Below are 15,773 nucleotides of genomic sequence, written 5' to 3' on the forward strand. Positions count from 1 at the left end.
CGCAGCTCATTTATTCTTACCATAACCTTATTATTCAGGCCTATAGAAACCTCCGTATCGACAAAAACATGCTCTTTTTAAATAAATCTGTTTTTAGGACATCTCCCTTAATGAAGTCAGGTAGCCGCATTTTGGTTACATGGGTGTAGTGGTCTACCCATGGTTCCTTGTTTTTTGTTTTCTTTTGTTCTGCCTCAATATTTCTGCTTCTAGGCCAGTAATTCGAAGTTGCCCTTGTTGTGTCTTCTATCATGTCCCGCTGTGTTCTTGGCGTCATCAAATACTTCATCGCTAATAATCTTGAGGTATCCCAAGAGGAGTTCTTCATTGTTGGGTGATACTGTTTGCGATTCCATTTGGCATACGTTATGCGACACATTGAATGTAAAAGCCTCTATTATTGTTTCCATCGTGCTTCAGGACTCAGGGACATCTTCGCATTGTGCACATCGTCACGTGACGTTGCCCAACCATATTTGTCGCAAGTGTATACTCAGAGAACTGCAGACAGGAGTTATTGACTAGAATACCCATTAAGATGTTGCAGGCTTCATAAATTCTGCTTTGAACAATGTTGTAGTGGACGTATCGGCCCCAAAGCAATCCAGTATGCATACCGTTCAATTCGTGGTGACCATTCTTAAAGAATTCACCCCATAAATGCAGCAAATTTCTGTCTAGAGCAATCTCCAACGAGCTTGTTACTCGTTGTATGTACGGTATGTATTGAATGCTTTCCATTATTTGTCACTTTCCCAAGAGTTGAAGAAGACTTAGTGATGTAAGCCATATATTATTGAAGTTCAAATGGTTGAATATCTGATTTGTAGGATGAAACGTGCAGTTGCATCATTGCATGAGCAACAACTGTTATCTCTATTAGCATTATTCTGGCTGTTTGAACTGTAAAATAGTGACAAGAGGTTGGTCAAAGCTTTATTCTGGTACTTTATTAACTTGAGGAGCTTACCTTTTGGGCCTTGCCGGAGAATCTTCAATCTTCTGCTTTTCCTTGTAACATCTTCTAATGCCCTGAACATTAGGAGGAATATATATCTGAAATATTCATAAACAAATGTACACCCCTGAAGCAGTATCTGTGCCTGAGTGGGACGTTCGATTCAACGAAAAGCGTATTTTTTTTTTCACCTGGGGTAATAAAAATTCATAATGCCACCTATTCTCTCTTGTCCCATACAGTACTTCATTTCGTTGGGGCCCATTTCGTTACACTGTGTAGATAACTGGCTTCTTACTGACCAGGTAGGTGACTACAGCACTCTTTTTTTTTTCAGCAAATTACGAAGCGCATAGGCAGAATTAGTTATTATTATCAGCAACATCCTCAACGAAGTGTTCAGCTGCACGTGTTGTCTTATGTTTACATTGCAGTTACTTCTAATAACATTCCCTATACGTTCCTTGGCAAGATTGTCGGTTAGATCCTATTAATACTGTATCTATGCCCCACCGCGGTGCTCTAGTGGCTAAGGTACTCGGCTGCTGACCCGCTGGGCGCGGGTTCGAATCCCGGCTGCGGCGGCTGCATTTCCGATGGAGGCGGAAATGTTGTAGGCCCGTGTGCTCAGATTTGGGAGCACGTTAAAGAACCCCAGGTGGTCTAAATTTCCGGAGTCCTCCACTACGGCGTCTCTCATAATCATATAGTGGTTTTGGGACGTTAAACCCCCCATGTCAATACTGTATCTACCAAAGAAAACGAGCCCTCAAATGTACACTTCTTTTCTTTACTTAAGCGTAAAGAATGCTTCGTCGTCTCGCAAAAAATATATATATGGCTTGTGAGCCCTTTGCATGTGTACTTGTAGTAAGCATACTAAAACAGTTTGAAATGGCCAATGTTTTGCTCACATGCCACCTTTTCGTGGTGACACGGTGTCCACGGAGAAGTGCAGCGAAGGTCGTGATTCAGGGCGATGCTAATGGTGGCCGATCGCACTATCGTTCCCTATAGTTGAAGGCAAAGCTCAGGCGTTCTTTAGATCATTAGTGTCTGCTCCGTACCTATACTTGCTCTTGAGACCACAACATTGTCCTTTTTGTATTTTAGAGTTCTATACTGCTTATAACACTTCGTTCCAGCACTCCTCTCATGGCCTTATTACAACTCGCCGAGGCATTCTGTTGAACTTCTACTTCCGGCTGCACGTGTTATATTAAGGGTAAGCAAATTACTCTGAGCATTTATATTTGAGCAGCGGTGAGCTACTGTAAACGTTCTTCCGCATGACCTCCAATTCATTTACACTCTACTGTAAGTTTTTTTCTCGTTACACGTATCCCAACGAAATGTTCTCGTGCAAAACTAGACGGCAAAATCCAGGGAACATAACACTTTCGTGGTTTTCAGGCAGCTGTCTGCACCTGGCAAGAGTAAAGCAACGAGAATCGGCGATGTTAAAACAAGTTTGCCGAGCAATAACTAATAAATAATAATAAGTTTGCCGAGCAATAATATTGTAAAATCGAAGTGTGTCGGGATAGAATACGAATAAAATGCGACTACGAGAATAATGTTCGGCATGCTATGGTGGCGAGCATGAGACGTCGAACACACTGATGGGTTTTTCAGAGTATGTTTAGCGGAAATGTGTAGAGCTGGATGCAATACTAGGAAAATAAACTTGGCATCATTGCTTCATCACTAGTACCCCAAGGTAGCTGGGATTGCAGTCAGATTCGCCCTAGTTGCAACAAATATATTATATATTATATTGGTGCTGTCGTACCCATCGACTCTAAGGTTTTTATTTGGTGCTATGACAAGGAACATCCTTCAGATGGTGACACGTTAATTACAGAATCTGAAAAAGAGTGGAAACAGAAGTACGCATTAGCCAATAAATGCAACGCGGATCTCTCTCTTCGGTAACACCTTAATGCGGGCCAGTATGTTCTGAAAAATCTCAACAATGGGAAACAAAGACAAGGGGTATCGTAAGCACGTGGTCTGCGACAGCTGTTGAATACGAAGTAACAAGTGATGTATTCATTCTTTGTCACAAACAAAAGGCCGGTGTGGGAGCCTAAATATTTTACAGTTTGCTTTGAAAAAGCATTTTCTTTCAAGATGGCACACTCGTTACCTTATCTGCTATTTCTCGTGTAGTTATGAAATCTTTTTGCTTTCACAAACTTTTCGGATTGCAGAAGGTGCCATAAAAATAAAGTGCCAACATGCTCATCAAAGAGCTGTGTGCTATGTCACTCTTGTGGTGGACACTTGCACAGGCCAGCTGGAACCGGGTTAGATATGTGAATGTTCGTGTCAACGTCACTGGACGTAAGTCTTGCCCTGTTCAGGCTGCAGAGTGCTTTTCTCACGGATTCTCTCTTTGCACACCATGATGATTTACTGCCTAGTTTGGTCGTTAACACACACACACACACACACACACACACACACACACACACACACACACACACACACACACACACACACACACACACACACACACACACACACACACACACACACACACACACACACACACACACACACACACACACACACACACACACACACACACACACACACATACACACGCACACACACACACACACACATACACACGCACACACGCGCACGCACGCACACGCACACACGCGCACACACGTGCACACACGCACGCGCACGCACCCACACGCACATACGTGCACACGCACACACGCACACACACATGAATATATACACAAGGCACACTATGAAACACTGTGTAAGCGCCTAAGTGTCATTCTGTCATTTCTGCATTTTTTTTGAGCTCCCATGGTTGTTGCTTTTCAAATGTTTTATACTTATACTCAGCGTGTCAAAAAAAAAAGTGTTCAACACAGATCAATCTTATATCGGTTATAGCAACTAAATTTACTGATACCACAGAATTTATTGATCACGTGCGACTTTAGTAGCGGCCAGTCAGCATTAGGTGGCCAATGGAGGGCAATCATTATAATAAATATTGAATTTTTTTATAGTTACCGAAAATTTTTTGCAACTAAAATTAAGTATAGGCCCATTCAATCCCTTAGGTTCGGAAAATAAAATATATATAGGGTGACTAAATGATTCAAGGCAGAATCACTCGGGAAGAATGAAGACTTAGTAATAAATATAAGAAAGAATTCTGGAGCAACACAATAAAGCAGAAATTTTGGAACGACTGTAAAAAACTAAAACATAATGGCATTATTTTTACTGCTCACTGGATAGGTTTAAAACGTAATAAATATTCTGTCTAAAAAAACGGAAGCAGAGATTTCACAGATATGTATTTCATAAAACAAGGGTAAAGGTTACAGTTCTTGCACCAAATGGAATCTTGTGACGGTATTTTTGCCGTTCAAAACATTGATTTTGTTTTATTATTGGAGCAACTATAAATATGAGATCAAAACAAACGGAATGTGTAATAACACTATGTACGACACTTAATGAGACGACTTTTTCATTGTGGTTCCAAATACGGTCGGGACATCATTTTAATACTTCAATGCATCTCATATATATATATATATATATATATATATATATATATATATATATATATATATATATATATATATATATATATATATGAAAGAAAGCTAATCGCATACCCATTGTGTCAGAATTATCTTGTTACCAATTTGAAGCATAGTATAACTAGCACATAATTAAAAAATAAAGCAAGGATACCCAGTTTCTGCCGAAACAGGCTTGGAAGAGTTGATCGACCACTGTTGGAAATGTGCGGTATGCCAGAAACAATAGATATTTTCTTGTACCATGTGGGCAATTTACTGCAGCAAGAAAAGCCCTTTTAGAAATCTATTTGCGAGCTTTTGGAAGATATTTGTTCTTGTCTGGCATGTAGTTCTGGGGGCTTCCGTATCAGGGTTTTTTAATACGAGTGCTTGATCGGCAGTGCAAATCATATTAATGAAACCAATTGTTTACCTAGCTAAACAGTTACTCTTAAAATTCTTGTTTTTGTAATTACACACGAACCTGCACAGAAATGTTGGGCTCATTTGAAACACAACGTTTATAATTTTTATTAATAATTAACATTCGTTATTTAATTTTTGTTTCCCCGTTTCGTTTAGGATTTGTAATTGTGCCTTGTACAATTATTTATATTTATTTCGCCCCTCCTGCTAGGGCTTGAAGACCTGCAGCATAATGCAAATAACGAAAAAAAAAACTAAGAAAAACAAACAATTCATTTTTGATTTGGGATAACTCTTCGGAAAATTATCCTAGTCGTAAGTTGTATATAAACCTATAAATCCACCAAATTATTTACCCATCCCCCACAGTAGGTGTGAGCCATGATGAACGATTGAGCAACAATAGGACAAAGCGGGATTTGCCTGTCATCCTCTTTCGTTTAACTAGATATGTGTCGGAAGTTGATCATTTATATCAACTAGCCTAACTGCAATCTGTCATACTGCCTGTTAATTGATCAGTAGAAAAATGAGCAGAGAGCTTTAATATGTCAAGCAGCTAGTCTGAGAGTAATAGTGGTCAATACATAATACAAAACTGTTTAATTCAGTTTTCATATAAGCGCCTATCATTTAAGAGCATTCCTGTGTAGCAACTGTGTTCATCGAGCTCCCTTGGCTGCTGTAAATAATATGATTTGCTCTGACACCCAGTAAAATGCATACATCTGTTTCGTTCTATTTCGACGTGTACTGTAAGAGGAAACAAATTGGTCTTTAAATATGGACGCCAGTTGTAAAATATATATTTTAACAATTTGGGCGCGCAACAAAATTAGACACTTTGTGGGGCCGTGAGGGTTGGTTTTGTAAAAAAAAATGTAGCCCTCTGTGAAGTTTATTCATTTGCCAATTCAGTGCGGGGATTTTCTAATGTTATTGATCTATCTATCTGGGGCTTGAATAATGACTCCAACACAAGAGCTTTCCTTCCATTGAATAAAGTAACATGCTGCTAACAAAAGGTCGTGACTTATCATCATGCTATCTTATTACAGGTTACTGCACCTATGATAATCACAGCTTCACAGATAGAATGAGCCCGAACGGAACTTGCGAGGAGCGTTGGTGTTACTCAAAAAGAAATACGGTGACACTGCTGACGTATGTGGGAGCTCATTTTTTAAATTTTGTCTATTATTCATATCGACTTTTTAGTTAATTAGTCATATTATTCAGTCATCTGTCATATCAGTCAATTAGTCATAATGACTGCCTCATTTTTATTAATGACCTTGTTCAGCACTCAGCACACCTTCTTTTTATAACATGTGATTATCGTCTCTTATCTATGGCAGTGACGTTTCTGCGCATATCTCGTCTTGCTAACTTAAAACTTTGCACTAAGGCACACAGACGTAAGCTCCCTTATGTTGATTTTTCTGCCGGATACAGTTTAAAAGGGTGAAATGCACATATATGATGTCAAAACATTTTTTATGAATGGTAGTAGCAAATATTTTTTTTTTTTTTTTGCAGCGAAAGCTGTTATGAGATCACAGCTCGGGTCACGCGCAGTTGTTCGCCACTGCCGCCACCGGTGTCCGTAACCACATCGCGTGAAATTAGAATAAAAAATTTTGCACCAATGACACAGTTGGCCTTGAACCCGGGTCCGCTGGATTCTAGCACAATATTCTACCACTGAGTTATGCCGGGGTTTGTAACTTGTCAAACTTGCCTTAAGCCCCACCGCGGTGGTCTAGTGGCTAAGGTACTCGGCTGCTGACCCGCAGGTCGCGGGATCGAATCCCGGCTGCGGCGGCTGCATTTCCGATGAAGGCGGAAATTTTGTAGGCTTGTGTGCTCAGATTTGGGTGCACGTTAAATAAACTCCAGATGCTCGAAGTTTCCGAAGCCCTCCGATACGGCGTCTCTCATAATCATATGGTGGTTTTGGGACGTTAAGCCCCACATATTAAACTTGCCTTAGGCAGTTATGACTTAGCACCAATGGCACAGTGGGGCTCGAACCCGGATCCGCTAAGTGCCTGCCCAGTATTCTGCCACTAAGCCACGCTGGTGCTGGGGACTTGTTGGCAAACTTGCTTTAGGCAGGCTTGATGTCGAGAAAGCAATCGCGTTAATACGACTTATAAAGCGTTTCAAAACAGCGAAAGAACAAGGAGTCGTCGCTCAATGCGAATAGCGTGACGAGTGGGTCGTCCAATGCTCCAACCCATTACAAAAGATTTTTCTTGTTCAGCTGATAACTGTGGCGCATACCCACTTCAGAAATAATTCCTCATCGATCATCAGCCACTGCATTCACAATTGGCACAAAATTCCTCGCAATAGTTTAGCGGATACCACACTTCTCAGAAGAATGACAAAAATAGCATAGCGAATGCTGCCCTACTACCCTAAAAGTTTTATTACTAATTTCGTAGTGGGCATCAAGCAAGTGTGCTTGTCACAGTTACCCAATGAGTGTATAGAAAAGGCTCTGAAAGGCCGCTCTTCTCGCTTTTGCTGTGGTTGCACTGCGCCTTCTGCGCAGGCCTGGCGTTTTTTTTTCTTTTGGTAGTTGCTGAAAAAAAGGTACGTTTAAAGCACCCTTAAGAGTTTGGCAGTCGGCCATAGGAAAGATATGAAACCTAGGCAGAAAAAAAGAAAAGATGCCTCTTCATAAGCAGAGGAATCATGTGAGCACTTAAATTTCATTGGAATAGTTGCAGCCGTTTCTAACATATTATGCTAAAAGTGACATGTACCACTTACCCTACCCTATTTAAACAAAAAAAAGCAACCTGTATAGTGTGAGAACTTGCGTTAACCCATTTAACATTTTGCGGCAGAAGCCTAGAAATGTCTCCGGTTGGCGAAACTCCAGGTGTACATTCATTGGCAGCTCAGCCAGAAAACAGAGGGACGGCATTCTGCTCTCCCTTAGTGGGGTCCGAAGCACCCTAAATCGTTAGACACTTTTTGTAAACACACTTGCATCAGGTGTTACGCCACGTGAAGTGCGCCGCAAGGGATATTTTTACGACCCACCCACTAGAAAGAGTTCAGTCGTAATTAATCATTACCACGAACTACAACATCAACGGACCGTGTAGTGAATGGGCTGGTGCGTTGTCCTTAAGAAGGTACGTGAATGCTTTGCTAATTCGCGAAGTGATGAATGAAGGCGTTGTGGGCACTTCACAACATGGCTTCCAGTAGGCATTACAGAATAGTTTGAAGCACCCAATGCACGCGTTCAGACGTTCTTTTCCTCGTGGTACGATTGAGGTGCCCACTTACAAGCGACACCAGGCTGGCGAATCAGAAGGTGATGCACAAGGGGCCTGATGACGCTATGCTTTCTTTAACTTGATGCTGAAGTATTGTTCAAGTACTGTTGCTAGATTTTAAGTGAGACCTTGTTCGGGAACATAATCGGTGTCCGTACGTGTGGTTGCTAGACATGTGAAATTTAGTGTTATGGGAGAGAAATATTTTGTAAGAAAGAAAGTAATCATTCTTTTGCGAACTCCTTTTCTGGGTCAGGCCCGACCAAATGAATTTAGTGGAAAATTATGCGAGGAAATGCACAGGAACCAGACAATAATTATAGTGCATAATAAAACTTAAGGAGCAAAAATTAACGAAACACAAGGGAGGAGAGAAACGAATAATTCTTATTCTTAGCTGTAGCGTATTCGTGAATGAGCGTGTACACCTCTGCGACAGTTCACATGTTTCCAATTACAGCATGTGAAAACACTATGCAATGGAATAATTTGCATTTCTGGTCCAAATTTCAGATGCAAGAGACCTAAACCCGGCTGCCGATATAGAAATAAAACTGACGAATTCCCTTATTGTTGCAAGACGAAGTGTGTCAAGGCGAAACGTAAGTGTGCGCTAACCGTAAGCAACCCATATCTCCATCGCTACCATGCCCTGTATTCTGAACGTATTTCATAGTGCAAATCGGGTGACTTATATTTTGCTAACTCTGCCTGTTTTTGTTTACCGACGAATACATGTGCCAACCATGGCAATCTGAACGTCGTGGTTCGTACGCATTATACGCCAACCTCACTGCGGTTTTCAGTAAAGTGGTCCTTGGACACAGGATGTTTTCTCCGCTTGTAGCGTTCCCCGCTTGGAGTATTTCCGTCGCGCACCAAAATGGTGGTGTCAATAAAGCGCGCACAACGCCACGTTAATGACGACTAGTCTCATAGTCGGTGTGAGTGCAACAAGTACAGCGACAAGAAAACAGACATTTGTCTTTGCGCCAGACCTGTGATGGTCGAGGTGTTTCGTGTATAAAAATTATCGTCGTGAACCAGTACGAACTCTCTTCGTCCTCTTGTCGATGACGTTCCTCTTTTTGTGCTTCGCCCACTGAACACGTGCGCCGATTTGTTCAGCATTGATTGCATTAGCTTTGATAGGTGAACGAAGGGTTGCTTGCTTGACCCATTTACCCTGGCGCAATGCACTACGGGTGGTACTCGGAAGATAAGAAACAGAGAAAAAATAAAGGAAATGAAAGGTATAGAATGAAATAAATTCTTGGCAAAAACACTTGGTGAGGCGAGATCCGAACGGGCATCCCCTTGATTCGAAATCAAACGTCTTAACCACTGCCACGTGGGCAAAGCCTTCTACAGTATGCTAGGGGAAGTGGGTTGGGAAGGCAACAGAGGGTGACGAGGAGAGATCGATGAGGAGGAAGATGAAAAGGGGTAAAGGAGAACGAGTACTGAGATAGAAAGAAGATGAAAAACAAAATATTAGAAAGAGGAAAGGAGGAACAATGAGAAAAAAAGCGACGAATACAGATAAATAATGGCATAGAGTGAAAGAGAGAGAAATACTGATACAAAGATGTCAGAAAGAAGAAGAACAAGCATAGCCGTATGTATAGTCAGTTGCAGCATAAGAATAAGTGTAAACTCCGCCTACAGCAGTCACCGTCCCAACCAGGGAGAATTCGCATATATGTGCCCGGAAGAATTGTAACATAATCGCAGTCACTTATTCACGTGACGTGAAGAGTTTTCACAGATTTCAGGCTGTGACAGGTGCCATCAATCAGGGAGGCGATCGCCGGGCTAATTCCAAGGGCCGAAATATCGGGCCCCCGAACTGCACCACGAAAGTGTGGACAATTTCGAAGTGGTCCTATTTGGCGCACCAGCGGACGCCGGCTGTGGCCAAAAGAACAAGTCAGAGCCGAGAGTTGATAAACAAAACAAAATTATATTCTCAATTATGGCAGATCAAAACGATACACAAATATGCACACTCGACAATAGTTGAATATGATATGTCACCAATCAAACAACGTACTGCACAGTACAATCAGCCAGACTCGAAACAACGGACACAAACAGCAATACGCACTACAATGCAGTCACATGCATCGAATCATCAAGACACTTAAAGTTTAAAGAGTTCGAAAACTTATTCACTCCAAAGTACTTGGAACAAAAGTCTGAATGATACTCTTCCGAGAATCACCACTCAAAGTCCAGCGCTGTTGTCGTTCCGCTAACCCCGAAGTTTCTCTTCCAGGAGACCTCGCGTCTTCAATTGGCCGCTCTCCAAGCACCGAACTTCTTCGCCGGTAACATGTCGGCTTCCACACGCAGCTGTTGCCACGCGTCTTCGCTCACTGGCAGTAGACACACACTCCTGCCTGTAGCACGAGTCTTCACCCCTCAGGTGGAAATCCTCTTCTTCTATTCCTTTGTCACTGAGGACAAAAGGCTTCGCCCACACGGCGGAAAGACCCTACGCACACTTGCGTAAAACTTTCATCTTCAGCCAACGCACACGGGCGCGAACTTTCTTCTCCTCCTCCTTTGTCACTGACGATAAAAGGCTTCACCGACGACACGGCGGAAACACCCTACGCACACTGGCGTGAAATTCCTTCTTCTCCTGGTCTCCCATCTCTTCTGCTCGGTTAAATACCCCGCGCGCTAGATTCCAGAAAGTTCTCATCGTTTCAGTCGGCGCGATGCGCTGCCGAGGCTGGGGAAAGAGCGAGATGTTTCGAGGGCCGTCCGCGACACATGACGCAACTCTGCATCACCACGCCCCTTTTCTCGAGAACCTTCCAGGGCTTGCTCGGCTGCTGATGTGAGGAGGTTCGTCAGCGAACCTACGCTTCCGAGGGGAGAGGGACGGCGCACCCAGAGAGTCTTTGGATGCTTGTTTTCTTCTTTATCGTTGACCTTGAGGCGTCTCTCTAGCGCTTGGTCGCGAGAATTCGGTGGCGCGCTTTTTTTTGTGTACTCGTTTGTGACACTGCCCCCCCTTTAAGAATATTATCTCGTAATATTCAAAACCACACAAACGACTGCGAACAGTCACCACACACGTAAAGACTGTAACATAGTCCATCGCTCATAACGCGTCACATCCCCAATAGAACACTCAATACAATTGCACATCGCAATTCAATCTCACAACACATAAAATATAACCACAGGTACATAAATACAACACTCCATCACACATTTCAGACAATATAAATGCACAAAGGTCTCTCTTTACAGCAATTGTACAATCCTACACATCACGTCACCGCAACAAACACTTTGACTCGCCCGACATACACTTGTGACACAGGATAACAACAACATTAACACAACATATCGCACTCAGCACTGCCAAACACATTCCGATTCGACCGCAGCACCTATCCTGTGTACTTTGAGCGGTGCTTGCGCCCATTCTTGCGGTGCTCGCTTGATCTTTGTTTTTCCTCGTTCTTTTCCGGCAAGCCCTTAATAACGAAGGTATCTGAGGCGGTGTCTCAGTCATCGCTGTCACTTCCGACATTGTTAACAGGTCATAACGTTTAACCGATCTTGTCTGGTTATTCACCAGCTTGTTAATGTCACAACAGTGGGCCTGGCTGGCCGACTCCGTCACCTTTACACTGTTGGTCGGTTGAGGTCATGCCGACGTAAGTCCAGCTGCCCAGCACGTTCTCTCGTTTAACACGATCATCTCCTGATTCACTGTCTCTTGCACCCAGCCTTCACCTTGGGCTCGAGTGAGATCAGTCGTGGGATGCTCCTCCACTGTATCTCGCGGTCCCTGTGTCGGCAAGGGCTCCATCTTCGGGTCTTCCCCCAAACGTTCTGGATCATTCGGCCCTCGCACCCCGTCAATGTTTCCGATGATGAGGTCGTGCAGGGGGGTCGTCATACATAGGGCAGTAACTTTACCAGTGAAGTAAGGGGTTTTAACCTCAATCTCTGCTTCGAAAAGCATCCAAACCGTACTGCCAATTAGGCAAACCGTTTTTGTTTTGCCTGTTAACTTACTTTCCCGCACCAAATTTTTCCGCACGACAACAGTGGAGCTACCGGTATCTCTTAACACCGTAAACTTCTTGCCCGCAACTTTTCCAGGCAGCGTTGGCATTCCCTTCGTAACACCGGTTGGCCTTTTTGTCATTAAAGCACCCACAATAGGAAGTTTCTCCCCATTTTTCAACTCTACGAATCATCGGTGACGTTGTCATCAACGGTTTTTGGTGCCACTTGCACACAGGATACCTGGTGAGTTTGACTCGCTCCGTTGCGACATGCGTCTGCCTTGTGCCCAGTCTGACCACATTTGAAACATTTTACAACCGCGGGGCTCGTAAAGATAGTTCGACAGCTGTTCGTGCGACGACTTACTCGTTTACACAGAAAACATCGCGGAACACTCTCCGGTGCACGCTACTTTTGTTCGGGTGCTAATTTCTTCGAATCTTCGGGACACTCCTTTTTGATTTTGGCCAAATTTGTGCCACCTTGCGCTTCCAAGAATTGGTCAGCCAATTCAAGCATGTCTTCAAGTGACTCAGTTTTCCTCTCTTTCAAGTACAGCGACAGACTTGGGTGGTAACTGGCAAGAAATTGCTCTCTAATAAGGAGCTCTCTAAGCTCGTACATCTGTGCTGTCGCTGAAAGTTCGATCCAGCTGTCAAAGTAATGGCTAAGTCGGGCAGCGTACTGCGTAGCCGTCTCACCATCAGCTGGTTTTCCCGTCCGAAATCTGTCCCGGAAACCTTCCACAGTAAATCTAAATCGCTTCAGTAAAGCAGCTTTCACCTTTGCATAGTTGGCTGCATCGGTCGGTGCCAGCCTACCGTACACACTGAGCGCTTCGCCACTCAAGCGGATACTCATAGCAGTTGCCCATTAATGTTCCGGCCAGTTCTGGCTCCTTGCAATTGTCTCAAATCTTTGAAGGTACGCGTCAAGGTCGTTCTTCCTTTCATCAAACGCTACGAGCAGCTTGCTTGAGTTCAAGCGGAAGCCATGATCTTCCCGTCCACTGCTTTCAACTCTAGCTTGGACGGGAGTTTCACTTCGCTGTTGCGAACGGAGCCGCTGGAGTTCCATCTCGTGCTCTCGCTGTCGTTCCCTTTCCTCTCTTCCTTCTTTCACCCTTTCAGCTGCCAGTCTTTCTCTCTCTAGCTCCAACTTCAATTGCTGCTCTCTTTCTTCTTTCAGCTGTCGCTCCTTCGCCTCTCTTTCTTCTTTCGCCATTTCAGTGGCCAACCCCTCTCTCTCCTACTCAGCTCCTTTTTCCGCTTTGGCTCTTTCGACCACCAACGTTTCTTTTTCCAGCTCAGCTGCCTTTTCTTCTTTGGCCCTCTCTTTTTCTTTTTTTTCCTTCTGGGTGACCAACTTCCGTAGTTCGGTGCCAGAAAGACCCATCTTCTCACCAAGAGCTACTAACTTTTCGAGATCCATGGTGTCTCGCAAATAAAACCTTGCTGCGTGCACAAGATATCTGCCGACTCAGTCTATCGAAACATTCTCTGCCCACTCGTTAAGGTGAACACTGAGCAACACATTCTCTGTCAACTCGTTAAGGAGAACACTGAGCAACACATCCGATAGCTCTATCAACGACTCAAGGCTCCTTCTCACTACTTCGGACACACTGTGCACCAAAAAGGTCCTGTCGCGGAAACCAGATTAATGTCACAGGTCCCGTCAATTAGGGAGGCGATCGCCGGGCTAATTCCAAGGGCCGAAGTATTAGCCCCCTGAACTGCACCACGGAAGCGTGGACAATTTAGAAGTGGTCCTACTTGGCGCGCCAGCGGACGCCGGCTGTGGCCAAAAGAACAAGTCAGAGCCGAGAGTTGATAAACAAAACAAAATTATATTCTCAATCATGGGAGATCAAAACGATACAAAAATATGCACACTCGACGATAGTTGAATATGATATGTCACCAATCAAACAACATACTACACAGTACAATCAGCCACACTCGAAACAACGGATACAAACAACAATACGCACTACAATGCAGTCGCATGCATCGAACAACCAAGACACTTAAAGACTAAAGAGTTCGAAAACCTATTCAGTCCAAAGTACTTGGAACAAAAGCCTGAATGATACTCTTCCGAGAATCACTCACTCAAAGTCCAGCGCTGTTGTCGTTCCGCTGCCCCCGAAGTTTCTCTTCCAGGAAACCTCGCGTCTTCAATTGGCCGCTCTCCAAGCACCAAACTTCTTCGCCGGTAACACGTGCAGCTGTTGCCACGCGTCTTCGCTCGCTGGCGGTAGACACACACTCCTGCCTGTAGCATAAATCTTCACCCCTCAGGTGGAAATCCTCTTGTTCTCCTCCTTTGTCACTGAGGACAAAAGGCTTCACCCACATGGCGGAAAGACCCTACGCACACTTGCGCAAAACTTTCATCTTCAGCCAACGCACATGAGCGCGAACTTTCTTCTCCTCCTCCTTTGTCACTGAGGACAAAAGGCTTCGCCGACGACACGGTGGAAACACCCTACGCACACTGGCGTGAAATTCCTTCTCCTGATCTCCTATCTCTGCTGCTCGGTTAAATACCCTGCGCACTAGATCCCGGAAAATTTTCATCGTTTCCGTCGGCTCGATGCGCTGCCGAGGCTGCGGAAAGAGCGAGATGTTTCGAGGGCCGTCCACGACACATGACGCAACTCTGCATCACCACGCCCCATTCCCTGGAGAACCTTCCAGGGCTTGCTCGGCCACCGACGTGAGGAGGTTCGTCGGCGAACCTATGCTTCCGAGGGGAGAGGGACGGCGCACCCAGGGAGTCTTTGGATGCTTGTTTGCTTCTTTATTGTTGACCTTGAGGCGTTTCTCTAGTACTCGGTCGCGAGAATTCGGCGGTGCGCTTTTTTTTGAGCACTCGTTTATGACACAGGCCCACCACTTGTCCGCACAGACTCGTGTTCATTTCGCTGGGTTTCGATTGAAAACATTTAGTTATTGACAAATTTTTTTCAAAAATTGCCACTTTACTGCTAACAGAAATTTTCAGAAAGAACGACGGTCTCTGAATTTATATTATGCCTTGTATTTCAATTCCTAACGAAAATGTGCTATGGTTAGAACGTGAATCGCCAATCATTGCTCCCTTGCATAGATGAATGACAGGCATGCTGCAGTACTCGGAGCCCAGCGGGTATTAAATGCGAAGCATTTCTTAGCGAAGTTCGGCGACTTTGAACGTACATATATATTTAGCCGTTTAAGACTTTTAGCTCTCCTGGCCGTTTCAATAATGGTATCGATACCAAACTTAGTATGGCATAGCATGACTGTATGAGGAACATATTTGACTTGTCATACCATGAAAATAATGACATTCATGTCCCAAAAATCATAATTTACATTTCATGATCTTGCTGCTCTCACGGTGGTTTCGTTCACATGACATGTTGCAAAACAGGTATGGTATGACATGACTGCATGGCGAACGCAAGCGAAAAACCATAACGTAGAAATCATGACATGC

At 44.0% G+C, this 15,773-nt stretch overlaps 1 protein-coding gene across 6 annotated transcripts in view; it reads left to right on the top strand.

Annotated features, from left to right (window-relative positions):
• The window catches only part of LOC119181137 (uncharacterized), a 45,525-nt gene that overhangs the window by 11,189 nt on the left and 18,563 nt on the right, over positions 1-15,773 (top strand). For 3 of the 6 annotated variants that reach the window (XM_075874583.1, XM_075874582.1, XM_075874584.1), the window contains exons 2-6: positions 1,201-1,263; positions 2,104-2,183; positions 3,172-3,304; positions 6,009-6,114; positions 8,763-8,851. In XM_075874583.1, coding sequence (XP_075730698.1) covers positions 3,199-3,304; positions 6,009-6,114; positions 8,763-8,851 — 301 coding nt within the window. In that variant the 5' untranslated portion in view covers positions 1,201-1,263; positions 2,104-2,183; positions 3,172-3,198. The remainder of the gene's footprint in view (positions 1-1,200; positions 1,264-2,103; positions 2,184-3,171; positions 3,305-6,008; positions 6,115-8,762; positions 8,852-15,773) is intronic. The other 3 variants (XM_075874585.1, XM_075874586.1, XM_075874587.1) reach the window with 1 other exon arrangement.

Source organism: Rhipicephalus microplus, chromosome 10 (assembly GCF_043290135.1).
Source record: "Rhipicephalus microplus isolate Deutch F79 chromosome 10, USDA_Rmic, whole genome shotgun sequence".
Lineage (NCBI taxonomy): Eukaryota > Metazoa > Arthropoda > Arachnida > Ixodida > Ixodidae > Rhipicephalus > Rhipicephalus microplus.